At 51.3% G+C, this 26,975-nt stretch overlaps 1 protein-coding gene across 1 annotated transcript in view; it reads left to right on the top strand.

Annotated features, from left to right (window-relative positions):
• Slit1 (slit guidance ligand 1) overlaps nt 1-26,975 on the top strand; it is a 166,256-nt gene that overhangs the window by 26,907 nt on the left and 112,374 nt on the right. The window contains exon 4 of the mRNA XM_004625506.2: nt 2,729-2,800. Coding sequence (XP_004625563.1) covers nt 2,729-2,800 — 72 coding nt within the window. The remainder of the gene's footprint in view (nt 1-2,728; nt 2,801-26,975) is intronic.

Here is a 26,975-nt window from a genome sequence, read left to right as displayed (position 1 = left end):
CCCAACAGCACCAACCAATGAACAGTGGGCACTGATGAAAAGCCCTCTACGAGGCAAGACGGTGCCAGCAAACCCTTCCCTGAGGGCGGGGGTGTGCGTGGATGGAGGGCGTTGCTGACAGAGATCCATGGGAAGGAAGCGCATCTTCTCTCTCTGCTTTCCCACTGGGTGATGAGGAACGTCTGCAGAGCCCTTGTGCTAGTGGCTGGCGTGTGGTGAAGGCTAATCCTGGGGCGCTCACTCCTGGAGTCACCTGCATGTCCCCACTGTGCAGGCTCCCTTCACTTTAGACTAGGCGTTGAATTCTTTTCCCCTCTGCCTTGGTTACTTTTCTCTCATTGCTGAGACAAAATACGTGAAGCCCAGAATTAAGGAAGGAAGGGTTTACTTGGCTCACAGTTTGTGGAGGTTTCAGTCCATACTTGGCTGGCTCCAAGGCAGAGTGGCACATGGCAGTGGGCGGAAGTTCATGGTGAAAACAGCAAAACAGCAAGAGCGAAAGGCCGAGCAGCAGCCGACAGACCTCCTTCCCTCCCCTACTCTGTATGCAGGTGACCTCCCAGGGCGGGTGGCACTCACACCATAATCCAGCATTGGGCCATGAATCAAAACCTCTAGAAGCTCGGCCATGACTGCATGAGGCTTGGGCGGGGAATCTGGACACAAACCATAATGCCTCTAAACGTTTTTCAACAATGGAAGCCCGAAAAACAAGACAGTCTTAGGAGAAAACAAAAGGCAGTGGTTATCAGACGCTGTAAATACAAGATTAATTTATTGGACTGGGGCTAAGGAACATGGAGTGGGCTTGTGCCTATTCCAGTTGTTTTAGGATTGTATTTGTGATCCTCCCTAGCCCTGCCCCAGGGTAACCACGCACTTCACTGGAACCTGCCCTTTAAAGTCTTCAGCTGGTTCTCTAAAGTTGTGGGTGTGCTTGTCTGAACTGTATTGGACCATGACAGTCCCTAATGTGGTGGCAATGTCAGTTTTCACTTATCAGGAGAAAGATGACCTTCACAGAGGTAGCCACAGGCGGGACATTGCTGGCTCCATACAATTAAGTGTCTTCCTCTCTCCCTCCAGGAGAACATTTTTGCTGAGCTGGTTTATCGTAGTGTGTTAAGTGAGTGCTCACAGCGGTCTTAGTGTGTAACTCAGACCATGCTGTGGACCTGTGGCTGTGGCTGCGTGGTACATTAGTGCCTCTCCAGGCTCAGCGTGCATGTCAGTCCCCGGGTTGGCTGGTGTCGGAGGCAGTGCCACTTCTGCCACCCCTCCCTCGGGTGGTCGCCTGCTGGCCATCCACAGACCAAGGTTCCGTAATTTCTGTACTTTGCCAGATCTCTTGACAGGCTGAGCTGCTGTGTAGTAGAGGCTGAATAATACTTAGTAACTTTTAATGTTGTCTACTATAGTTTTTAAAAATTTAGATAGTATCTTTTGTTTTACCCTAAAGTCAGGGGCCAAAGAATTAGTTACTCAGGTGGGAGAGTTGGGTCTGGCTAAACTTGGCCATTTTCCCAGAACAAATCTGGGGCCTTCTGTGTTATGTCTTCTTGTCAGGCTGTCCCCAGAGCCACCTTACCCCTCCTGTCTGTGGTTATAATGCTGAAAAATTCTCTGTCTGACCTTCTCAGACCTCTCAACACTACTACTAAGCCATTAGAAGGGAGGACCAGGATGTGGCTCCAAGCTGGAGGGAGTACTTGCCTGCAATGGAGGAGATCCTCCCATCACCAGCAATCCACCCCCCCAAAAAAAGAAAAAAACCCTAAATCCCAATTTTTTGGTCTTTAAAGGCACAGTTGAGTTAGAAAAATACAGGTGAGGAGCTGGGGGTATAGCTCAGCAGTACAGTGTCTGCCTGAGTTCAATACTTTACTCCCCCAAATACAGGTGAGCACCTTATTTAAAAATTAATTTTGCTGAGAAACAAATAGCAATGAGACAGTTTCAACACCGATTAGTAGGACAGTTTCAATAATTAATACATTGCATGTTGTTGTCTTCGTAGTGGTTATTCATTGTACAAGATGCAGACATGATGTCCTGTCCACAAACACTATTAGTACAAATCTTTCTTCTCAATGAATTAAGAGAAAGTAGCTATAATCTAGCCTAACTGTTTTGTATATACAGATACAAAATGGTCCTTCATGTGTGTCCCCTTTTTTTGTTCAGCTTTGTCACAGGTGGGTTCCCTGTCTGCTATTATTTGAAGGTGCTTTTTTTTAAAGGCTGTACTTTCATTGATAATAACACAATAAATCAAATGATTTTCATTTTGAAAAAAAGACCTAAAGGAAGTGATAGAAACCCTAAGCCACCGCCTAGCCACCTGCAGATGGAGGTGCTCAGAAGTCAGATGCTTGGCTGTTCCCTCGCAGCTGGGCTCCTCGCACTCCAGGGATCCAGCTGTCAGGCAGAGACGGTGTTCACAGCAGATGGGCAAGGTTGCTGCCTGTGGTATTCAGGGCTGTGAAGGGGGTGGGACTGGAACACACAGGGATATTCTGTCACAGATGTTTTGTCCTTGTCCTTCAAATGCTGGATGGTTGAATTTGCACTTTACAGATGAAACTGTGGCCCAGGGGAGGTAATTGCCCTGTGATTACGTGCTGACCCTGCTGGGACTTGAGTGGCCCCAGTGACTGCATTTGGTGCTTCTGAGAAGTCATTGTGATTTCCTGAGCGGGTAGGTGATTTCCTTCCTTCTCTTTTTCAGCCGACTGAACCGGAACCAGCTGCACATGTTGCCAGAACTGCTGTTCCAGAACAACCAGGCTCTGTCCAGACTGTGAGTGGTGCTCGTGATCTTGCCTCTACCCGTGGGAGGGGCAGGGCTTGGTCGCTGGGGCCCTGGCCCCACACGCCCTATTGGGCTGGACCGGTTCCGGGCATTACTAGCTGGGCGTTTCTGTGGGAAGGCTGTGGGACACTTCTCCAGGGACAGCACGGGAAGAATCCCAGCCCATTCAGTCCTGCGAGCTCTGGACTGGGAAAGGCAGGTTGACCCTGGGGGTGAGGCACAGGTGCCAACCGTGCCATCAGCCTCTTAGGGGCCGTTCGCACGCATCTCTCACTGCGTTTGGTAACCTTCCCTGTGCTGACCATTCGTTCATTCATTTGTTCATTCATTCAATTAGGCCCTTTTTGAGCTTCTTAGTAGTTTCAGCTCTTTCTAGCTTTTAGGGTAATGTGGAGCATATTAAACAGTCTGTAAATGTACATTTTCATTTGCCTTAAGTGTACTTCTTTTAACTATAAAGTCTGGTTGCTAATTCTGCTGCCTTGTGATTTTCCAGATATATCTCAGATTGTTCTACTGTAAAATTTATTTTAGGCGATCTTGAGTTGGACAAGACCTTTGAGACTTACTAAGGAATCTCTTCTGCATGTCCTTAACATGTGGCCCTCATGATGGAAAATTTACCACTTCCCAGGAAACCGGTTCCATTACTGCACACACCATCATAGTAGAAAATTCGTAACTTTGAATCCTATATCTACTTTCAAGTAACCCCAGTTTTTCTCAACTTTGCTTTCAATAACTACTTAGCACAAACACATATTCATGTTAATTATTTTTTTGGGGGGGCTGTTAGATTTTTGAATTTTGAGTTGGGAGATTTTAATTATTGTTATTCACGACTGTAGAACTATTGACTGAGACCTTCTTGTGCAGCAAGGCACTGTGAGATGTGAGGGCTGCCACTGCTTCCCTGGGTAGAGAGAGAGGCGCAAGCAGAGCAGTGGGGAGGATGGGACCACCAGCCTGCCCTGCGCAGGTGCTAAGGCCTGGCTTGGGGCTCCTGAGTGCGGTGCTTGGTCTCCTCTCTCTGAACTAAGCACAGTGGGGCCTTCCTACCTCTGCCATGGTTTTCAGGCCTCTCACTAAAGCCCACTGGTCTCCAGGAAGCTCCAGAATTTTTTTTTTAATGTATTTGGTACAGGGCCTCCCTATACAGCTCGGATGCGTAGTGATCCCCCTGTTTTAACCTCCCCAGCACTGGGATTATAGGAGTGCGCCGATACACCGGGACTCAGTGACCAGCTTAGCATACCTGGGGGCGGGGCTGGCGCGGCATGTGGTACCAGGGATTGAGAATTTGTTGTTGATCTTGTGCGCAAGCTTTTGTATTCTCAGCCCAACTCTAATTTCCTGTCTGTTCAAATGGCCTCTCTGGTCACTTCCTGGCTTTTCCTTCCTTTGACCTGGGGTGCTCTTTAGTGGCCATGAGTGATGATCCTTTCACTGGCCTTTGTGACCCTAGGTCTCCAGTTTTGTAGCTAGCAAGATGGCTCTTTCATTCAGTTTCAGGCACAGTAGGTGCCTTATTATTACTATTATTATTATTATTATTATTATTATTATTATTGATTGCCAAAGGCACAGGGCTTTCTGAGCATCTGGCCCTGTGCTAACTTGTTCCCAGAATCCCCTGTTTTCCCTCTCCTGTCTTTCTCTCAGCTGGCTTTATTAAACGTTACCACAGCTCTGCCGTTCTGCAGACTTCTTTCTTTCTTTCTTTCTTTCTTTCTTTCTTTCTTTCTTTCTTTCTTTCTTTCGCAGAACTGGGGATTGAACTCAGGCCCTTGCACTTGCCAGGGAAGCGCTTATTCTACTGAGCCATCTCCCTGGCCCCTGTGGACATCTTTCTGAACTTCTTTTCTCTTAGTTTCATTCTATCTTTTCCCTCCCTAGCACTCCTAGCCCTGCACACTTTTGGCCTCCTCTCTGCCATTGCCTGCCTGAGTCCCTTCCCCCCAGGACAGGCTGATCTTGTCCTGCCCCATCAGGGTTCAGAGCCCATCCAACATTGACAGTTGGCACTAGTCTGTGGGTAGCTGCTTTGACTTTTCCTCATTGATTTTATTTTTTTTTTATTTTTTAATTTTTTTTGCGGAACCAGGGATTGAACTCAGACCCTTGCACTTGCCAGGCAAGCACTTATTCTACTGAGCCATCTCCCCGGCCCCATTGATTTTAAAATGTCTGAAAAAACCCAAAAATAAAAATAAAATGTCTGAGGTCTCCCAGGTGAATCAGAATCTAGCACCTGCCAGCCCTCTGGGAAGTTTTCTACCCATCTTCACTGTAGGAAGGGGGTCTACATCTCTCCTAATGACCTCCTGCTGGTGACAACAACTCTGCAAGTATCTCTTTCTCTAGGTCAAAATTCTACCTTGCACTGGGGCCACTGGCAGCCTGCTTGCCCTGGCTCCCCTTCTGAGAGCAGTGGCAGTGAGTGGCTGGCTTGTGGCCAGTGAACGGGATCCCCAGGAGAGTGCAGAAGTGGCCTGGAGAGCAGGAGGTCATGGAGCCGGAATTTCTGAAAGTCTTAGGAATTGAACTTCTCAGAGCCTGCTTTTCTTATTGTTGGGTCTCAGCAGGCTAAATGGAGGCCCCCAGCCTCAGGTGGCCCACACTGAGTGTCCGTGCTGTCCCAGGGGTAGTGACCAGCCCTCAGGGGACTTGGTGCACCAGTCCTCCCTGTCTAGCCTAACACCTTTGATCAGTGAGGCAGGCAGTGTCTCCTAGTTTTGCTGTGGTTAGACGGTGTGGGACAGTGAAGCAATCTCCTTGGGGTCAGGATGAAGTACTTTCTGACTTCTGTCTAACCCGTGCCTTGAAGGAGCGAGGACTCCCTGGAGTGGAGAAGAGGCTGTGTGACACTGGCTCTTGGCACTTCCAGGGCGGGAGCCACGAGGGGCAGGGGAGCAGAAACGCCCATCGGGGCCCTTGGGGTGTATTCCCTGGCTCCTGAGCCAGAGCTTGCCCTGCTCCTCACTGCCCTTCCTTCCAGGGCTCAGTCTTGGAAGCAGATGTTCCTCATGCAGGGACACAGCCAGTCCAGGGTGAAGGGTGATGACTTCTATTTATTTATTTATTTTTTGTGTGTGGCCAGCTCAGCCCACCTGGGGGCAGGGCTGGCTGGCATGTGGTGCTGGGGGATTGAACTGCGGTCCTTGTGCTTTGCTAAGCTTGTTCTAAATAGGTGCTTTAGACCACTGAGCCATCTCACCAGCCCGGTGATGACTTCTTTAATTCTCCTCTTGACCTTTCTATCTTTTTATTTTGGGGCAGGGAGCCTGAACCCAGGGCCTCTCCCATGCTGGGCATGTGCTGCACCTGGCCTCTTGGCAGGTTCTAACCTCCTCTGTAAGTAAAGTGTGCCCCTCAGGCAGCCTCTGGGGAAGTGTCTCAGGCAGCGCGTCCCTGCCCGTGTCAGCGCAGGACGTGGGCTCTCGTCTGAGGCCAGTGCAGCCTGCAGTCCTCCGGTTTAGGCTGACTTTCCAGGGCACTGTCTGCAGAAAATGACAGGACAAACCTTATTTTGCCTCCAGGTTTTGGGCTTATTAAGTTTTTCAGTTTGGAGGTGGTTATAGGAGTGAGTGGTTAAAAATGTATTTGCTAGCTAGGCATGCTGGGGATGCCTTGTAATCTAAGCTACTCAGGAAGCTGAATCGGGCATGTTTAAGTCCAGCCTGGGCAACCTATTAGGACCCTTTATCCAGATCAGATAAGCAGAGCTGTGGGCATAGCTCAGTGGTGGAACACTTGCCTAGCGTGCTCAAGGCTCTGAGTTCAATCCTCAGCAGTGCTGTTTGCCCCCCTAAACATTTGCCTACTCCTTTCCCCAAACCTATTGCCCTGACAGACATTTCTGTTAAGTCTTCAGTTTGTTTATCCAAGCACATTTTATTGCAGAAACAGAAATCTCAAGGGCTGTGGTAGTAGAGGTGGGCGGTGGCATTGCAGGGACGTGACCAGTAGGCTCCTGGACACCCCAAGATGGAAAATGAGGTCCACTGGCTGTGATAGCGCCTGAGATGTAAGGATGGTTCTAGTTCCAAACACTCACCTTATGGGCCGTTCCTCCCTGCAGAGTCAGGTCCTGGGCTTATTGTCACCATCTTTGTTCTGCCAGCACCTGGGTGAGCCATGGTGCCGACCCCACGCCCCCCAGTGTCTCGGATTCCAACTCCACGCTTTTGGGAGAAGGAATCTGCCTGGCCACCTTAAGTCTGGCGATTGCCCCTGGCTGGTGAGCTGTGCGGTGATGCTGTGGACCCTTTGCCTTTTCAGAAGGTGGAAGTGGGACCTATTCCCTTAGGGCGCAGGATAGAGCGGGCAGGCAGTCCTTCTGGTGTTTCCAGGCTCTCACCTGTGACCTCTTCCCTGCGTTGGAGGCCTTCGGAGCTAATCCTTTCCACCTGGAGCAAAGTACAGCCTTCCGGGCCAAGGCCATGCTAAATCAGCAGGAGGGCGACCTGAGAGACCAAACGCTGAGGAGGGTGTGTGCGGAGCATGAGGCGGTCCGCGCTTCTGATGGGGCCGTTAGTGTAGCACCTAGAGGTTGGAGTCCTTCTACTGCCCGGGCTTTCTTAGTATTCCTTGTGGTACTCTGTTCATTCCTTCCAAATGCAGGGTCGGTAGCCCAGAGAGGTGATTTGCTTGGGGCCACACAGCAATTTGATGACAGATTCGAACTAGATACTAGGTCTCTAAGGGTGCGTGAAGGGCCTGACAGTTGCTTAACGCTGGTCTAGAAATCTCACCTTTGGGGATGTACCCTGAACAAGTAATAAAGCCTAAGCACAAACATGTTCATTACTGCACTGTGTAGAATATGTTTTTAAAAAGGAAGAAACCTAAATGTCAGGATTGGTGGGGGAATAATTAAGTAAATTAGGGCATATCAATATTTATGTAGTCACCAAAAATGGCCTTCATGAGAAATGTCAAATGATGCAGATAAATGTTGGTGCTGGCGAAAGCCAGGGTGCAAAGCTGTGTAGACAGTATGCCCGCTGAACAAATCCGCCTCGATACCACCTGGAAACATGACTGTAGATTGCCAGCAGGGTGTGTCTGTGGATGATTTTTCTTTTCTGTGTCTCCCAGGTTTTCTCTAAGAAGTCTGTATTAGTTTTATGGCAGGAAACCCGCCAGTTTTCATGAGGCCTGAGAAGGCTCTGTGGTCTGAGTTGAGTCGAAAGGTAGCAGTTTGGTGTCGCAGAGCTTCCTTTCGCCTCTTGGGCCTGCCTGCTCCTCTGGGGGACAGAGACAGCGAGGGCTACCTCCCGGGACTGATGCGCAGGTTAATGAGAAGTGCCTCCTCCTTTCACGTCCCTGTGCACGTGCCACGACTCTCCGGTGAGCCTACGCTGGCATTGCCATGCTGGACGCTCGGCCCCGAGGCGACCCTGCACATGAGCAGCCTCCCTGTTAGCTTCCTCCTGTGGGGACCCGGCCTCCCCCCACCTGACCTCTGAACTAAGACTCAGTCCCTGGCACTGACTGCAGGGACCTCTACCCAAGGGTCTGGGCTTTCCTTTGTGGTCTGCAGAGGTATGAAAGGAGGCTGTGGTCCAATGGCCAGGAGAAAGGCCAAAATCTGCGACTGGTAGTCTTGAATGCCGAGGCAGGGGGAACCTTACCCAGCGATGTTCTTTGGTCTCTACCCAGAAGTCTCTGCTTCCACGGAGGCTGGGACAGCTCTGCTGTCAGCACCCCTCTCCTCTAGAGCAGTGCCCACTCCTCTGTGGCTAACGACACCTCCAGGTGAAGCAAGTCTGCCCGCCACAGCCTCTTGCCGCCTCCACCTCCCCGAGTGGACGGGCATTTCAGGAACCATAAGCACTATACGAATGGGTGGTCAGAATGAAGGAGGGTCATTCTGCGCCAGGCTCATGCTGAGCAAGTCACGGGGCTATCTGCTACCATCAGCACAGCATCTCTGTGAGGTAAGCACTTCCGCAGTTTTATGGATGAGAAAATGCCAGCTCAGGTGGTTTGCAAGATGCCTTTGGAGCTGAGCCAAATTTGAGCCTAGTCTGTCTATCACTGAGGTTCATCCTCATGTGTCAGCACCCCCAGAGTCCACCCTCACCCACCATCCGCCCACCTCCTGTACCGCCACTGATCTGCCGTGCCCGCCCTTATATATCTACACGCACTTACCTGGCCTCCAGCTCGTCCATCCACCAGGCCCACAGTCAGGCCTCTCATCTGCCATGGCTACGCATCCCTTCATCCCCTCCCCTCCCACCCAGCTCCTTCACACCTAGCCGCCCATCTGCACATACTCCACACGGCGACGCAGCAACCCCCACCACTTACTACCAACGCAGCTCTACACACCTACTCAGACTCTTGACCCCGTGCCCCCCGTCCACCCTCCATTCACCTGCTCCTCCCACCATCTGCCTGCTACCACCTATCCACTCATCCCACAGTTCTGGAGGGCCTTCAACAGGCAGGCTGTGTACTAGGTGCTGAGAGCCCTGGAGTGATCCCTGTGTGAGACAGACAAGTGTAGCCTGCCTCTCCGGGAGGTGACAGTCTCTCATCAGTGCTCCATGGCACCTACATGGGGGCAGGGAGGCAGATGCTTGGCCCACTGTGTCAGTGTCTCTTGCAGGGAGCAGTTACACACAAATAGCAGGCGACATGGGTTTGGGGTCCGCTCCATCAGCTGCCAGTCAGCCCCCGGAGATGCTGTTCTCACGAACATATACAGGAGTTGAGGTTGGAGCTCGAGGGACACAGGTGAAAGGTGACTACAGCCCCATCTCATCCCGTGTTCAGGTAGGGGCAGGGGAGTGTCAGCACCTAGCCCCGAGCCTCCAGCCTCCCCATCTAACTCCTCTGGCCGGCTGTATCCCTTTCTCATCTGGAGCTGCTTGCGGGAACTCAGTTCCTCTGGGTTTCCTTTTCACCTTGAAACCAATATTGGTCTTGACAAGATCAGCCTTTTGCATCTCTGCTGAGCCTGGAAGGGGTGGGGGTGGGTGGTTAAGGGCAGCCTGGGGCATTTGTTCCCCCTTATTTATACCCCTTCTGTAAGGACCACGATAACTCATTAACAGGGGCCGGGTGCATGGGGAGACGTGGTGGCTGTGAGATTCTGCCTGAGCCTTGTTGAAGGATGCCTGACCCCTGCGACCCTGTCTCAAGCTGGGTTTAATTAAACTGTCAGCCCTGGTCAGAAGAACAAAGCTTCCCGGCCGGCTGGCCCCCACCCCACTCAGACGCAGGAGGGCATTTTCTGCTGAACTGAAGACCTGTTAAAAATGAATCTGTCCTGCCTCTCAGGGAAATTACCCGAAGCAGGAAGGTGACCTCGTTATTGTGACATGTCCAGAGCTGTGGAACTGCACCAGTGGTTCAGAGGCGTAGCGGGCGAGGAGTGGGGCTCCCAGCAGGCCTTGCTGGTCCAGGGCTTCCTTCCTGCCGGAACTGCCTCAGGGCCCTTGGGATGCGAGGCTGCAGTCCATCACTGTGTAGACCTCCCTTCTCCCAGGGAGGAACTTCGTGAGCTGGGTCCCGCGAGACAGCGGGCCTACGGGATGCTCCTGCCTCAGTGATAGAAAGCAGCTTCCCTTCCTGGACAGTGAGGGGACTGCTGCTTCAACTGGGGTCCTACCAGGGGATTTCCAGCCCTTGACTGCATTTACGTGAACTATCTCGGTGGCAATGGTGAGTGTAGCACCCCCAAATTTATTTGACTGTGCAATCTTTTTTTCTCCTGGCTTAGCCCACCCTGAGGGTGGGGCTGGCGTGGTAGGTGGTACTGGGGATGGAACTGCGGTCCCCCGCGCCTGCCTAAGCTTGCCTGAGTAGGTGCTTTAGATCGCTGAGGTATCTTACCAGCCCGACTGTGAAATCTTTATAAATATATCTTCCCGGGGAACACTATTTAGTATCTTGGGGACCTAGTGACATGCTAGAGTTCTTAGGCAGTAAAAGTCAGCGCTGAGATTCGAACCCAGGTCCACCCTGCTTACAGCTAATCATCAGTACCCAAAGTGAGTGTGAGTTGTCTCGCGGGAGTTTGTAAAAATAGAGGGTCTGCCAAGAAATGTATACATACATAAGGAAAAAAAAGCTTGCATAAATATTTTAATACTAAGTTTGTTGAGACAGCATGAGATGAATGCATTTATTTTTCTATATTTTAGGGAAGGGTCTGCAGGGTGTTCAGGGTCTCACTACTAGATCAGACTTGTAGTGGTCCGCCTGTTTACAGCCTCCCAAGAGCTGGGATTACAGGCATGTGCCACCAAGCCCAGTCTCAATTGCGTCTCAGTGTGCCTGGGGGTGGAGTCGGCACAGCAGGCGCAGGGATCAAACCCCAAGTTCCTGCGCCTTTAATCTGCTGAGCTATTTGGCCAGCCCTATAGGATTTTTATTTATTTATTTATTTATTTTTTCCCATGAGATTAATACAAATGGCCTTTGGCCTCCACAGTTATAAGAGGTACTTGAGTGGTGGTCGTAGCTTCTGGACATATATTAGCAGGGCAAAGTGTTGAAGTGTGCACACATTTTTTTGGTGGACTCTGTATAGGTGGTTAGGGTCGTGGTCCTCAGGGATCCTGGCTCTTTCCATGTGGAAAGATGGGTCATTTTATGGATCCCCTTTTCTGTTTGGGGGGACTGGGGATCGGACTCAGGCCCTTGTGCTTGCCAGGGAAGCACTTCCTCCACGGAGCCATCTTCCTGGTCTTTGGATTCCCCCTTTCCTTGGGTCCCTATTTGAGAGGCCTTGTTCTCTGGCACACTTGGCAAGCCTCAGGCAGGAACCCAGAGGCTAGAATCCCCGTTAGCTTCTGCAGGGCCTGGTTTCAGCATGTGATCCAAGATGCTGCGAGCAGGCGCCCCACCTCCCTCAGCCACGCTGAGAACAATTTGGGATTATGAGTCGGCAATTACGGAGCACTGCGTCTCTGAAAGTGCTTTCCAATCATTGCCTCCGTGCCTGCTGTCAGGGCTGGAGTGAAAAAGTGTCCCACTGGGCTTCCAGAGAGAGCAGCAGCCCGAGATTGACATTCGCATGCCAAAGCGTGCTGCTGCACCCAGCATGGACGAGTGTCCCCCACACGGCCCTGGCACCGTGCCTCAGGCCTTGAAGCCCGCTCTGTCTCTGGCAGGCGCAGAACCATGCAGGCCTTCACAAGCACAGACAGCGAGGGAACCCCAGGGGGCCCCTGGAGAATGCCCAGAGGAGGCAGTGTCCCATTGGCCCCATGCGCAGGGGCCCGAGGTGTGAAAGCCTTCCTGTCCTGCAGCGCTGCCCAGATCTGGATGAGTCTGATTCCCAAGTGCAGAGAAGATTCCACCGAGTAGAGGTGTGCATGTAAGAGGGGGCTGCTGGGAAACGGAGAAAAGTTAAAGAAACAGGGTTTAGTTTTTTGGTTAAATAGGGCACTTAAAAATGCAGAAGCTAACATACAAATATTTTCTAAAATGAAATTTAACACCAAAGCAATAAGTAATTGTTAAGATGATAATTCCCATCTGTCAAGTGCGTACATGCCAAATACAGTCCATGGAGTCCTGTGCGACGAGTGCTAGCTATTATTATCTCCTTCTGCAGCTGGGAGAATGGAGGCTGGAGGGATTAAGCAGATCTGTCGTGTGGCTAGCTGTTGACGGATCTAGGCTTGGGACACGGAGCGTGACTCTGGAGGCTGTGTTCTTACTCACCGGGCCTCCCGCAGTCTTCATCTGAGATAATGGGAGAAACTAGAGAGGTGAGAGGAAGAAAGATTGCTCGTGAGGTGTCTGGTACTGAGTTATGGGAGTTGGGTGGGTGGGAGGAGAGTGGAGAACTTTCCAGAGGAAGAGTGGCTGTAAGACTGGGGTGACAGCTGCCCCAGGTACTAGCGAGTTGTGTGAAGCTCAGCCTGGACGGAAGTGTAGATGGGGTCTAGACTTAGAATGTTCTAGAACGAGGCATCTGGAATAGGTGGTAGGCAGAGGGAGCCACGGAGCTCTGGAGCAGCAGAGGACTGGGAGGAAGTGGCCTCACCCCTCCCCTGGGTTCTCTGCACTGGGGATGGAGCTGGGAGGAGGGGCCGACATCCCGGCAGGCCTCAGGCTCTTCCTTGCCTGCCTGTACCCTGCCTCTGTCACCCCTTCCTCAGGTCCTCCTTACCAGATATAATGGATTGTTCCTTCCTCAGCACCCCCTTTTCTTTCATTTTTTTCACTGTGGTAAAGGATGCAAAACATTAATCATCTAAACCATTTATAAGTATGCAACTCAGTGACAACAAATGTGCTCACAAAGTTGCATAACTGTCACCATCCAACATTTTTTTATCATCCCAGCAAAACCTCTCTTCCCATTAAGCAATGCCTCACGCCCCTACCTCTAGCCCCTGGGGGCTTCTGTTCAACTCTGTCTCTCTGGATTTGCCTATTCTAAATACATCACCCAAATGAACTCACACGGAGCCTGCCCATCTCTGACTGGCTTATTTCTCTTAGCGTTACATTTTTCTTTTTGTTTATTTTTGTTTCTTGAGGCAGGGTCTTGCTAAGTAGCTCAGGTTGGCCTTGAACTCACTGTGTCGCCCGGGCTGGGGCTGGTCTCAGGTTCCCGGTGCTCCTCCTCTTTATCCTCCACAGAGCTCGGGATTACAGGTGTGCACCATCCCGCCTGACTAGCATTGGGTTTCTGAGTGCCTTCTGGTTGTAGGACGTGTCAAAACATCTGTTCTTTGGCTGGCTGAGCAACGCTATGCACACGGAGCGCTTGCTTTTCTTCATCAACTTGGCAGCAGATAGGCATTAGCTTGTCTCCACTCTGTGGTCCATTTTTGGTGGCTGGACCCTAAGTCCTTGGCATTCCTCAGATCCCTCAGGACCCTGGGCCAGGCCCGACCCCCAGCAGGCTCAGCAGGGACTCAGGGCGCTGGGCTTCCCTGATGGATGGCCAGCAGGCCCGCAAGCCAGCCCTCTCCCCACTGCAGGCACTGCCCAGAGGCTGGAGGAGAAGGGTTACTGGGTTGTCACTATTTTGTCTTTTCATTTAGCTACTCCGTTGAGTATGTGTTCTTTTTCGTTAACTTTCTATTTTTCATGAGTACATATTAATCAGACATACTGATCACATTCATTACAAGGGATTTGTACCTGTACGTACTATACCTTGATTTGCTTTTTCCTGCTCCCTTTCCCGCCCTTCAGCCCTCCTTCCTCTACCACTAACAAAAGCGCTGTTTCCAGCTTCCCTTCTTTTCTGCTTCCTTTCCTCTTGCCTTCCTCCCCCCATTTGAGCATGTCCTTCCTACTTCCCAGCATCTCTTCTCCATTATGCACCTCGTTTACCCTTTGAGCTCCTCGCACAAGACAAATAATGTGGTACTTAAACATGTGTGTCCAGTTTATTTCACTTAAGATTATGACCTTATGGTATATCTGTTTGCTGACAAGTAATTCGAGCTTAGCCTTCTTTCTCATGGAGTAATACTCCATCATCTATAAATGCCATATTTTCTTTATCTAGTCATCTGTTGATGGGCATCTGGGCTGTTTCCGAGATTTAGCTATTATAAATTGTGTTGCTATAAACATAGATGTGTATATATGGCCGTGGTATGATACTGTAACTCTTTTTGGGAAGATACCTAGGAGTGGAACGGCGGGTCAAATGGAGCCTCTAGTTGTAGGTTTTGAGGGCCCTGCATACTGATCTCCATAGTGGTCATACTGGTACGTTTTGACCATCAGTGAAGAAAAGTTCCTTTTCCTCCACAGCCCCATGGACATTTGTTATTGGTTGATTTTTTTCTCTTTCTCTTTCTCTTTTTCTTTCTTTCTTTGTTTTTGTTTTTTTGAGACAAGATCTTGCTGTGCAGTTCAGGCTGACCTTGGGCTCACTTTGTGGCCCAGGTTGGTTTTTGAACTTGTAATGATCCTCCTGCTTTAGCTTCCCAAGTGCTGGGATTACAGATGTGCACCACCATGCCTGACTTATATTCCTTTGTTTGAAGACTAGCTGGTAATTTTTTCCCCATTCTGTAGGTTGTCTCTTCACTCTGTTGGTTGTTTCCTTTGCTGTGCAAAATTGTTTTAATTCAATGCGATCCTAGTTGCTAATTCTTTGTAATAGTTCCTGTGCAGTGGGAGGCGCTTGATGATTTGGTAGACTGAGTGCTCTTCAGCAATCCTGTTTTACTTGACCTGTGATTGGCTTTGACGTGTAGTCCAAAGATATGAAGCCAGTTGTTTGAGTTCCAGCATTGCTTCATAGGCTCAGTCCAGTCTATCATGTGTCGAGGGGTGGGGAGGTGGCCTGGGCACCCCACGTGAGCGTGGCTCACCTCTCCATCCCAAGATCCTTGTCTGAATCACATCTGCAAAGCCTCTTTTGCCACGGGAAGTGTCCTACTCACAGGTTCCAGGTACTGGGATGTGGATGTCTTTGCGGAGGACACTGTTTGTCACATGGTCTCTTCTCTTTAGAGGACTGTGCCCCTCAGGGATTGGAAGCATGGCTGCACCCTTCTGCTTGGAGCTGTGGAGCTATGTGCTCCCTGTCCTGGCTTCAGGTACCATTAAAGGACAGTCTCTGGCAGCTCGTCCAGGTTTTGACTAGGCGTCTTGGCGTGGATCTTCCTTTATCCTCCAGTGATCATGGGTATGGTTAGGTATGGGCCCCTGGACAAGTGACTTCCCTTCTTTGTATCTGTTTCCTCCTCTGTGAGGTGTTGGGAGGTATTGTGAGGAGAGTGGATGATTGGTATGGAGCACTTGGTAAAGGCACTGTGGTTGTTATTATTACTAGGTACTGGGGATCGAACTCAGGACCTTGCACTTGCCAGGCAGGTGCTTATGTCACTGAGCTATCTCCCCAGCCTGTGGTTATTATTATTATTATTATTATTATTATTTAATACTGGGGATTGAACTCCAAGGACTTTGTACTGAGCTACATCCCCAGCCCATTTAAAATTTTTTTCTTTTTCTTTTTTTTTTTTTACTTTGAGAAAAGAATAGATGAGGTGAAGCTAAATACTGATAAACATTAATGTGACTGTCCCAGCACTGGCTGGGGAGGTCTGGCTTGGCAGCCCTTGTTATGAAAATTGTTCTGGCATCAAGCTGAGGATGAGTCCACTGTGCAGTGAGCTGGCTGAAAGGGAATGTAGTTGGGCCGAATTCATGGAGTCAAGGGCCCTCTGCAGGACGGAGGACCGGCCGGTGCTCCCCCGCTGATCCACGCGCATCCAGAGGATAATGTTCAGTATGGCATCTGCGCTTTATTGCGGTGTTTGTACGGAGGCCACGAAGCACGCTCCGGAGGAGGGAGGCCAACGAACCAAAGAACGTTGGGAGCCATCTGGGAACCATTTCATGTGAGATGGAGTCAGGTGGCCTGGGGCTGTTTGGTGTGATGAAAAGAAAATGTAGAGGAAGCCCAAGAGGAATTTTCCAAGCTATGTAAAGGGCTGTCGTGAGGACGAGGGAGCCAATTTGTTCCCAATTTGTTCCAGAAGCTGGTTGCGGTAGGCAGAAGGCTTGGGGCAGCCGGTTGCGCTGTGCTGGGGACGGGCTGCTCGCCTTGTGGCCCCCTCGCTGGAAGAGCCTGAGGAGCGGCTGAATCTGCTTCTGCCAGGGCTGCCAGGGGAACTTGGGCAGGGGGGTGGGTGCTGGGGAAGCTGAGCTGTGGAGCAGCGGCCACTTGCGAGGAGTGGCAGGGGCCAGAGCGTGCGTGGGACAGCGCTGTGCCTGTAACTGCAGGAACCTGGCAGAAGACGAGCCTGCGGTGCCCCCGCCTTTGTTGGGGCTCAGGGCTGGGAGCTGCCCTTTCAGCAAAGGGGCTGTGGTGACCTGCATAATAAACATTCACCGGACCTGGATTTTGGCTCACATTTTGGAGTTAAATTTGAAGCAATAAAAATCAACAAATCAGAGCTGGGGAGATAGCTCAGTAGAATAAGCGCTTGCCTGGCAAGCGCAGGGTCCTGAGTTCAATCCCCAGCACTGCAATAAATAAATAAATAAATAAATAAATAAATAAATAAATATCAACAAATTGCTTTGGGAAAGATGTCTGAACTGTGAAAAGACAGAAGGTTTCTCCTTGGGCAAAGCAGCCCAAGGATTAGTTGGGGACAGAGGTGCTCCGCAGAGCCACCCGCTGTCCCTCCAGGCCCTTGAAACCCTCGGAGCAGCAATGACTCACTTCCCCCTTTGAAGCTGACGTGGTTGTCTTCGGAGCCCTGGTGTTTGCGCCTCTCTGCTCCTTCAACAAAGGCCTTCTGTCGGCAGAGAGAGGATCCAGGAGGCGAGCAGGGAAGGGTTAGGAAAGGAGGGGACTGGCGGAATATCAATAAGGAGGGAAGTGTATTCATGAAGAAGGGGGGCTCCGGGCAGCATGGGGGTCCACTCATGCTGTGCAAATGGCAGAGGATCCCCTTTGGTGGGTTTGTTTTACTAATGGCTCTGGGTGCTGGAGGAGGGCCCTGGGAGGGGGCAGAGGAGAGAGGAAATATTTCACAATGAGAAGTTTAAGTCGTGCCCCTTGTTGGGGAGGGGCAGCCTGAGAGTCGCAGGCTAACAAAGAGGCAGTGTGGGTTGGTGACAGTTAGGGGAAAACACATGGCAACTAATGGGGCAGTAATGGGTGGGGAGGTAACCTGGGAAAGGCTGGTACAAGGAAAGCTGGCATATAAATTCTGGTAGTGTGACATCTCCTTTGGCAGTGAGACAGGGACCCTCTCACCGTCGTGATGGCCAAAGCCTGAGATGTTCCTGCTCCCAGGAATGTGGCCATGGTGAGGGATGGCTGGAAGGGGAAAAGTCACGCTGGGGTTTCACTGCTCTGCAGGGTACTAGGGAAGACTGAGGGGAGCAGATAGCCTCAGGCTAACTGCCAGAGACTCACACAAAGCAGAGGCTTCCCTTCAGACCCTGCAGTTGGCATCACCCCAGGGCCTCCTCTTTGAGAGGCTTTGCTGAGTTTTAGAGTCCTCAGCTTGTCGGCAGGAGGTCGGGGCCCAGTGCTTGCAGTCCCCTGGCACCGCATGTAGGAGGACAAAGAGATCAAGGCTTCCTAGTCGACTACCCTAAAGTCCTGGAACTCTGCACACCATTTTTAGGAGGACTCTTTGGACATGTCAGCTCCCAAAGGGGACAATATTTAATCCCTGGGGGCTTTTGGAGGAAGCCATTAGTAGTTTGTACTTGGACTTTTATGGCTTCCACAAGGGTCCCTAGACAACCCAGGGCGCCCCAGAGTCCAGAGTGGCGAGCCAGTTGGCAGAGGGATTGGGTCTCTGTCATACCAACTAATTTTGATCAATTAATAATATTCTTTTTTTTCAGAAAACAAAGAAAGAAAAGAAAGAAAAACCACTTTTCATTTATGTCTCTTGAGTGTGAACGACTCCCCTTTTTTGGAACATTTGGAAACCATTTAGGAAGGGACAGGGCACCTCACACAGGAATCTGCGGGGCCTCCTTAGGGGTCTGGGCTATGGGTGGGAGCTGAGCCCCTGCCACTCTGGTTGGGGTGTGTGGAGCAGCTCTCAGGCTCCCTGCCCTTCGGCCTCTTGTGCTGAGCGTCCGCCTGGAAGGTGATGGGAAGGCCGGAGACGGCTCCCAGCTGTGCTTCTTCTGAGTCTCCTCCCCCTAGTTGGCCGCGGGGGTCACGGGCCTGGCCTCCCGATGGACAGATAGGTTCGTGCACCCAGCGGACTCATTACAAGCTTTCTGCATGCAGTCATTCGTTGGGCAAGGGCCGTATCTGGATGGATCAGGTACGGTCTCCAGGCTTCGGCGGAGTGCTGGTTGCACGCTGCCTGCGGTGCCGTTCTCTCCAGTGGGTAGCACAAGCTGTGAGGACCTGATGCTAGTTTACGGCTTGGCTCTTTCCCTCCCAGTGGCCATGGAGTGCAAAGGAAAAAGGGATGTGAATGGAAACAAACAGAAGTGAACAATATTTCACAGGGACAGACGCACGTACATCAGCTGCGCAGCTGTTCCAACACAGCCTCCTTCCCATTCATCCTCTCCTTTCTCAGATGTCCTGAATCATGCTCACTACACCTGGGGGCCTGAATGTCTCCCTCCTCCTCCAAAGATGATTGGAAAAAACAAGCCAGTTTCCTGCCACTCACAGCTCCATTATGGTAAACAACGGCCCAGAAATGATTTTACAGGAAATGGCGTAAACAAGAGCTGAAGCTCGTTTATTGATGATTTTTAATAGCATCTTTCACAGCCATCTGGGCATGGCATATGACCTCAGTTGTCCCTGAGGGATGGCTGTGGACAACTGGTCATCTGAACACTGACCACAGACCATGGTGACTGTCCCCTGGGCTCCCACAGAGCATGTCTCTTGCTGACCAGTGTCATCTGTTGATGGTGGCCACGAATACAGGGGCCAGCTGTGCATTTCTACTGGCCCTAGTGAGCCCAAGACTGTGCTGGTGGCCTGTAACAGTTTCTGTTAACATGATACAGATAAGAGTTTTGTTGTGTCTCTAGTGCTGTCAAAATAACCTTGAGTGGGGATCAGGGATAATGTTGGGAGGTCAGAGTTTGGACTTGGAATCCAGCAGCTCTGTTACTTAGTGGCCAGGTGACCTGAGGCAGGTGGCATATTGTTGCTGAGATCCAGTTTTTTCCATCTGGAGAAAGGGCTAAGTAAGGACTAAGCTCAGATTGTTGAGTATGGGTTACATGAGTGGCGACAACAGGACTCCCAAGAAATGTTAAGCAGGGAGCAATAGGAAGCAATCACATTCTCAGTAACTAGCACCTTAACCCTCATCCGCTCCTTAGAATGTGTTAGGGCAGAATTTTCCAAAAATGGTTTTTGTTGATTTGTAGGCTTTTTTTTCTAGCAAGAAAGTTAGACAACCAAATGTATCTGAGATTCTGCAAATTTAGTCTGGCTGTCAAGCATGTTGAGTTTTTTCCATTGAAAGAAATGGGCCACAAAGACAGTGTCCCTCTTCAGTTGACAATGTTGCCTGGCTATCAAGATGCTAAGAAGGGTTTGCTTCACTATTTAGTTTTTTTTTATTTTTATTTTTATTTCTTTTTGTGGAACGGGGGATTGAACTCAGGCCCTTACTCTTGCCAGGGAAGTGCTTATTCCACTGAGCCATCTCCCCGGCCCCTGCTTCACTATTTAGGAAGAAGAAAACATTATTCTTAAAGAAATAAAATGCCTGTGCTGCTGGCCCTGCCCCCGCAGCACACTGAGACACAATTGAGACTGGGTGTGGTGCGCAAGCCTATAACCCCAGCGCTTGGGAGGCTGAAAACAGGAGGATCACTAGGAGTCCGGTCTGTGCAGTGAGACCCTGGAGACCCTGTACTAAATACATAAAAAAAAGAGGATATAAAATGCAAATGTTTTTAATGCTGACAAGGGGACTGGAGCTAAATCAGCCCAAAGCTTCCTCTCTCACTTGCCCTCGTTGCAGACACACCTGGCTGCAGCTCAGGTGGGAGGGAGGGGGCTTTCCAGCTCATGTACTCAGAGTACAGCATCAGTCTCGGAGCGCCAAGGCCTTGCCAGCTGCCTGTTTTGGCTCTAACCGAGAGGACCTGGCCCTCTCTGATGCCTCCTGTTCATACTAGACCACACCTTGAGAAGCTCCCCCAGGGCTCAGAGCCGTTCCAGGCCCATCTCATCCTGCCTGGAGGATGTCATGTTTCCGCACATGCACCAGGCATCTACCTCCACCTCGAGAAAGTTCTGACATTAGCTTTGCTAACCATGGGTGGCCACTTCTGTGTTACAGTGCTTCTGGTTGGACCAGGTCATGCCTACCAGTATTCTGGGAAAAGCCCAGCGGAGATGATTTAATTTATATTTTTATTTAAAGAGATTTTTTTTTTTCTGAGGTATGGGGAAAGCCTGAAGCTTTTTTTTTTTTTTTTTTCCAGAACCGGGGATTGAACTCAGACCCTTGCACTTGCCAAGGAAGCGTTTATTCTACTGAGCCATCTCCCCAGTTCCAAGCTTTTGGTTTTGTTTTACTTAGTTTTTGTTTTTATTGGAAGAATTTCTAAAAATAAAGATAAAAATATTTGGACAAAAGTCACAAAATGAATAATGCCGTATGTACATGTGGCTTATGACCCACCCACTCTGGAGAAGGCGCCATTGCAAGTACAGGGCCTTGAAGTATAAACTTTCTTAGCTTCATGGTGAGTCCACCAACTTGAGAAAATAGGTGTTAAGAGCAATTTTGGGTTCATAGCAAAATTGAGTAGAAGGCTGAGCACGGTGGCACTCGCCTCCTATCCCAGCTACTTGGAAGGCTAAAGCAAGATGATCACAAGTTCAAGCCCAGTCTGGGCAACTTAGTGTGACCCTGTCTCAAAAAATAAAAAGGGCTAGAGATAGAGCTCAGTATTCAATCCCAAGTACTGCAGGGGAGGAGACTGAGCAGGAGGGACGGGGATCTCGGCCCCTGCCCCTGCGGAGCCTTCCCCCTACCAACACCCATTTCCATTGAGAGCAATGGGCCACAAAGACAATGTCCCTCTCCACAGTGCTTCAGTTGACAGTGTTGCCTGGCTATCAAGATGATAGGAAGGGTTTCCTTCACTATTTAGGAAGAAGAAAACATTATTCTTAAAGAAATAAAATGCCTGCGGTGCTGGCCCTGCCCACCGCAGGATGGTGGCAAGCTGAGATGGCGATTGAGACTGGGCGTGATGGAGCAGTGCATGGCTAAGTACAGGGACATATAGCAACTTGTCCTGGTCACCCAGAGCACATAGTGCACACGAAGGCCCAGCTGGTGTTCTCTACTCTATGGGCCTGGACAAATCCATAGTGACCTATGTGATTTCAGAATGAGATTTTATCATCATGTCCCCATTTTTTTGATGTCTAATATAGATGCTGACACCTCAGGCCAGCCCTTGGCCCCATCCAGCATCACCCCAAGGGGGCCAGGAGTTCAGGATGGCTAGCCACCATCCCTCCATCTCCCTAGCACAGAGTTTTTCTTCAGGACAGGGGCAATAGAGTTCTCCCTTCCCAGGCCAAGGGAATCAGTTGCACCTGCCCAGCCCATTCTGGTCTCAGGCCTTGTTTTCTGAAGCAGGAGGGAGGTTGTTTAAAAGTCCTCACTTGGCTGAGCAGCCTCCTAGGGAGAGGCCCAGAGCACCGTGCCGTGACGGCATTCACACAGCTGCTGAGCTTTGCACCGCGTATCAGCCTGCCTCTGTGCTGGGCTCAGGTGGGTCCTCCTGTCTCGCTGGGCCTGCGGTTGCCTCCCCAGCGTCTGCTGCTCCTGGACGTCTTTACCTGTGCTCGGCTTCCAGTTCCAAGGCGCTGAGCCTGCCTCGCCCTGACCTTGCATTGCATTTTCTCATGGGATCCAGTTCTGCTTCTCGCTCCCGTGTTCCCAAGCAAGCCCTGCTCAGTGCATTGAGGTTGTAAGTGCCTGGCTTCGCGCTCAAGCTCGCTGCTGCTATTTCTAGCCATGCGACTTTGGACCAAAAAGGCAACACCCCACCCAGCTACTTCCTCATCTAAAAACTGTGGGTCATAGCTGGCCTCAGTTCATTGGGTTGCAGAGCGGATGAGGGAGGCAGAGGCGGCGTGCAAGTCCCTGGCAGGGTCGCGGGGCAGCAGCAGCAGCAGCAGCAGCAGCAGCAGCAGCAGCAGCAGCAGCAGCAGCAGCAGCAGCAGCAGCAGCAGCAGCAGCAGCGCTAGGCTTTGGCTTGGCAGGGTGCTTTCATCCTGCCAGAGCTCCCCTTCCAGGGAGGAGGAGGAGGAGGAGTTGCGCGCTCCCGTCCACTTTCCCAGGGGGAAGCTGAGGGGTGTGTGGACCTCAGGCCTTGGTATTTCAGGCCCATATGTTTACCGGCTGAGCGGTCGCCGATGGCTGGAGACAGGCTACCGAGTGCCTGGCAGCCAGTTAGGCAGGTGCCAGCTCCCAGACTGCCGGGCCAGGCTGGCTGGCGGCTGCGCACAGAGCTTGCGCTCCGGAGTCTGCGGGTGCAGGGGTCTGCCTCAGGCTGGGCCTCTGGCTTTTCCCGGATTTGATCTCTAGCGTTTCATTTGCGACACGCTCAACAGATATTTCTGTTTCTGCCTCATTCCGAAGGTCTCGAGGGTGGAGCAGTGATTAAAAAGGCCGTGATCTCTGCTTTCCACGGCGAACAGACAGGTCTTGCTGGGAGCAGGTGTTGGTGCGCAAAGGGAGAGTCTCACTCAGAGCTTCAGGTAGCTGGGTGAGACTGAACTCCGCCCTTCAGGGCAGAGATCCAAGGCTGCCGCTCCCTCGCTCGGAGCAGGAAAGACCTAGGGAGGCTCACGGTGCCTGGTGCGCAGCGGGGGAGCAGGAGCCAGCAGGGCTGGGGGCGCCCCAGCAGGCCTCCTGGGCAGGGGCTCGAGGGCAGCCTTCCGTCCTTGCTCACTGGCGCTGGGCTGGCTGCTCTGTGACTGTCTGTCCTGCACTGGGAAGTCAGATCTGCGACAGATGAGGTCTCTCTTGGCCGCTCCTCCCCTGCGCGTGGGACCTCCCGCAGTCCTCTTGCTTTGTTGCCTTCTCAACCTTGGCATTTTCTGGCTGTGGTCTCCTTGCTGTCCGTCTTCTCCTGTGTCTGTGATTTGGGGTCACCTTTTCTTTTCCAAGCCGGGTGTCTGTTGTTCCTGTAAGTTATGCTGCAGGACCTTACCTCTGGCTCTGCCACTCTGCCACAGAGAAGGCTGAGCTCTGTGTGTGCACAACCGAATCCTGGTCCCAGTGGGGACATTAGTCCTCTGTGACCTTGACCTTGAGTCTCCCCCAACATCCCATCTATGAAATGTGAGCCGCAGCCCTTCCTTGTTGCTTCCTGCCTGGTTTGCAATGGGAGGTAACATGGAGGTCCACGCTAAACAAAAAGAACACTCAGTTAGTGAGCATTGTGGAAATCGCCTTGAGAGGTCAGAGGAAGGTTTTAGATCACTATGATGAGTGAATTAAAAAGCAAACAAAGGGCAGGCCAGATAGCTCAGTGGACTAAAGCACCTGCTTAGGCAGAGCTCAGAGGCTGGGGTTCGAACATCCCTGTGCTGTGCTGGCCCCGCCCCAAGGGCATGCTGAGACAGTGATTGAAACTTGGTGTGGTGGTACATGCCTGTAATCCCAGCTCTTGGGAAGCTGCAAACAGAAGAATCACTACAGAGTCTGATCTACGTAGTATGACCCTGTAGATACTGTACTAAATACATTAAAAAAAAAAAAAAAAAAAAAAAAGCAAACAAATCTGGGCTGGGGAGATAGCTTGGTGGCCTAAGTTCCTGCCTGGCAAGTGCAAGGTCTCAGGTTTGATTCCTGCTACTGCATGCCATGCTGGCCGTAGAACCCTGGGCACACTGTGCCAGCCACCAGGCATGGTGGTGCATGCCTGTAATCCCAGCGCTGGGGAGACTGAGACAGGAGGATCACTACGAGTCAATTATGTAGCAAGACCCTGTACTAAATAAATAAACAAATAAATGATTAAACAAACAGAGGCCAGGAGCTTAAAGGCTCAGGGGTAGGATGAGCACTAAGTATGTGGAAGACCCTGGGTCCCATCCCCTTCTCCACAAGGAGAAAGCATGTAATCAAGGGTTACATTTTACCAACTTCAGCCTCTAGAACAGTGAGACTCACTAGAAATCTCCCAGGGTTGAGAAGTTTCTAAAAGTGTCCTCAGAGACCCTGCCTCTGTGGGGACCCTGAGACCACGCCTTAGCACTCATGAAGTTCAGCACCCCACCCCGATGTCTGTGTTTGGGGGTGTGCATGGTACAGGGCACAGGCAACCTGGGGACCATTGTTCTCTTTGGCCACTGACGTTCTCTGGGTCTACTGGGCAGGAGCTGTGGCTGCAGAGAGAGTGGTGTTAGTCGCAGCTGCTCTGCCACACACATCTGCCTTGTGCCAGGCTCCTGTCACCCTTCCCCACAGAGCTGGAGGGCTGTGTCCCTGGTTCATGGATAGGGAGTCGAGACTCCTGGTGGGTGCTTGGCTAGGTATCACAGTAAGTGAGTGGCTGGGAGGGATATTTACCCAAAGCCCATGTCCTTTTCTCCCCTCCAGTAGTACATTACCACACTGGGAAGTCAGCCCAGAACATCACAGGGGAAGGAAGATGTCACTTTTGTGGGTAAAAGGTCACAACAGAGGTCACTGGAAGTCTGAACACATTGAATTAGCTCCAGCAAAGGAAGTACAGAGTTGGGGCAGGGTTGGAGGGGTGCCTGCCAGGAAAAGGAGGGGTGGTGAGCCAGTGCAAAGGGGCTTTAGTCCTGTGCACAGGCAGCAAGGGGCACCTAGGTAGGAGAGCTCCTGCTGCTCAGGACTTGGGTGGGAGGTGGCCTGGGGGGCCTCAGTGTCCTTGATGGTATAAATTCCCTTCCAGCTTCTGCCTGCTGCACCAGAGAGCTCTCCATCCTATGCAGGGACACAGAGAGAAAAGGCTGCCCTTTCTGCAACTGTGTGTGCTTTTCCCAGGGGCCATTGTTCCTGGTTGCCAGGAGACTGGGGCCTTCAGGTGTCACCGGGGAGACTGGGGCCTGGGTATTTGGGTTTAGGTCAGGCACAATGTTGCCTACAGAATGAGATGGTGTCCCCAAGACCTCCTCAGTCATTTGTCATACAACTGTGGCTCCCAACAACTGTGGGGACATAGAGGCTGTGGGAGGAGGTGAGTGGGGGTGGGGTGGGCTATAGGGCACTCCACAGGGATGGTTATCCCCCCCCCCCCAGAGCAGAGCAAAAACACCTCCTTGGGGGCTGGAAATGAGGCTGCCCCAGCCTCACTGGGCATCAGAAGGCCTGTGAAGGTTCGGGACAGTCCACAGGGGGGCGGGGGGCGCACAGCTCACGGGCCTGACAGTGCTCCTGGACGCACTCATCTGCCCCATGGGACATCTGCTCCGGGTGGGACAGGTGGCCCAAGTGCACGGCCCAAGCAAATAAACTGTCCAAGCTGAATACAGCAAGGACAGTGGCAAATCCAAGTGACCAGGGGACCAGCCAGCTGGGGCACAGGAAACACGGGGTGGGGCTGGGGTGGCTTGTTAGCAGGCCAGCACACATCCACGGCTTCCCCTCCAGACTGTCACACACTCCCCCATGTGATTCTGAGCCATAGATGGAGACAGGTAGTTACAACTAATCTCCTTACAAAGTAGCCCACTCTATGTTTTCTTTTAGAATTCCCTCACTGTGGCAATGTACCCTGGCATAGTTTTACCATTTTATCCCTTTTTAAGTGTGCAGTTTAGTAATATGAAGTGCATCCCCATACCCACACTGCTGTGAAGCTTGTCTTTACAATCAGAACCCCTGGACCCATTAAACAATAGCTTCCTAGTCTTTCTCTCCTGCCTCCTGGTAACCGTGCTATTTTCTGTTTCTGTTGGCTATTGTGGGTACTTATATTTTTCTGATACTGAGGATGAAACCCAGGGCCTGTGCATGCCAGCAAGGACCTAACCGTGAGCTACATCTCAGCCTGTGTTTTTCTTTCTTTTTGTGACTATACATTTCACTCGGTGCAACATCCTCCAGATTCATCTATATTGTAGCATGTTCCAGAATTTCCTTCCTTTTAGAACCAAATAATTTCTATTGTGTGGATAGACCACTTTTTCGGGCATCCATTCATCTGCGTGGGGTGCCTACGTGGCCTCCACCTTCGGCTCTGGTGAGTAAGCTGCTTTGAGCACGCCTCACCCTGCATCGCAGGCCCTGCAACAGGACAGGAGCTGCAGTAGTCCTCCTTACCCCTCAGCCAAGCACTCAAGCGGTTTGCCCTGGAGATGACTCATCTGATGCCCACCAAAGATGCTCATCTCTGCCTGCTTCTTTCTGCATGGCAGCTGGCTGTTCTCCTGCTGGTGACAAAGGTCTGGGTTTAGCAGGGAAGAAGGTCGGCAAGGAGCTGGGTGTGCTGGCCCAGCTGACGCTGGAGCTCTGGGCAGTTTGACAAGGAGCAGTGTCTCAGAGGCGCAGGGACCCCCAGCATGTCCTGACAGGAGGTGCGGTGCGTTCTAGTGTAACTGGGTCCCCAGGAGGTGAAGAAATGCACTATGAAAAATGAGGCTGGGTCACCCTTGAAAATAATGAGAGAGCACTTGGCATTTTTAGATCTTGTTGAGTCCTGATTGGTAGGATGGAGGGAGGCCAAAGGAGAGATTAGAGGGACACTT

This window comes from Octodon degus, unplaced genomic scaffold, assembly GCF_000260255.1.
Source record: "Octodon degus isolate 3935 unplaced genomic scaffold, OctDeg1.0 scaffold00010, whole genome shotgun sequence".
Taxonomy (NCBI): Eukaryota; Metazoa; Chordata; class Mammalia; order Rodentia; family Octodontidae; genus Octodon; species Octodon degus.
This window is presented reverse-complemented; position numbering and strand designations above follow the sequence as displayed.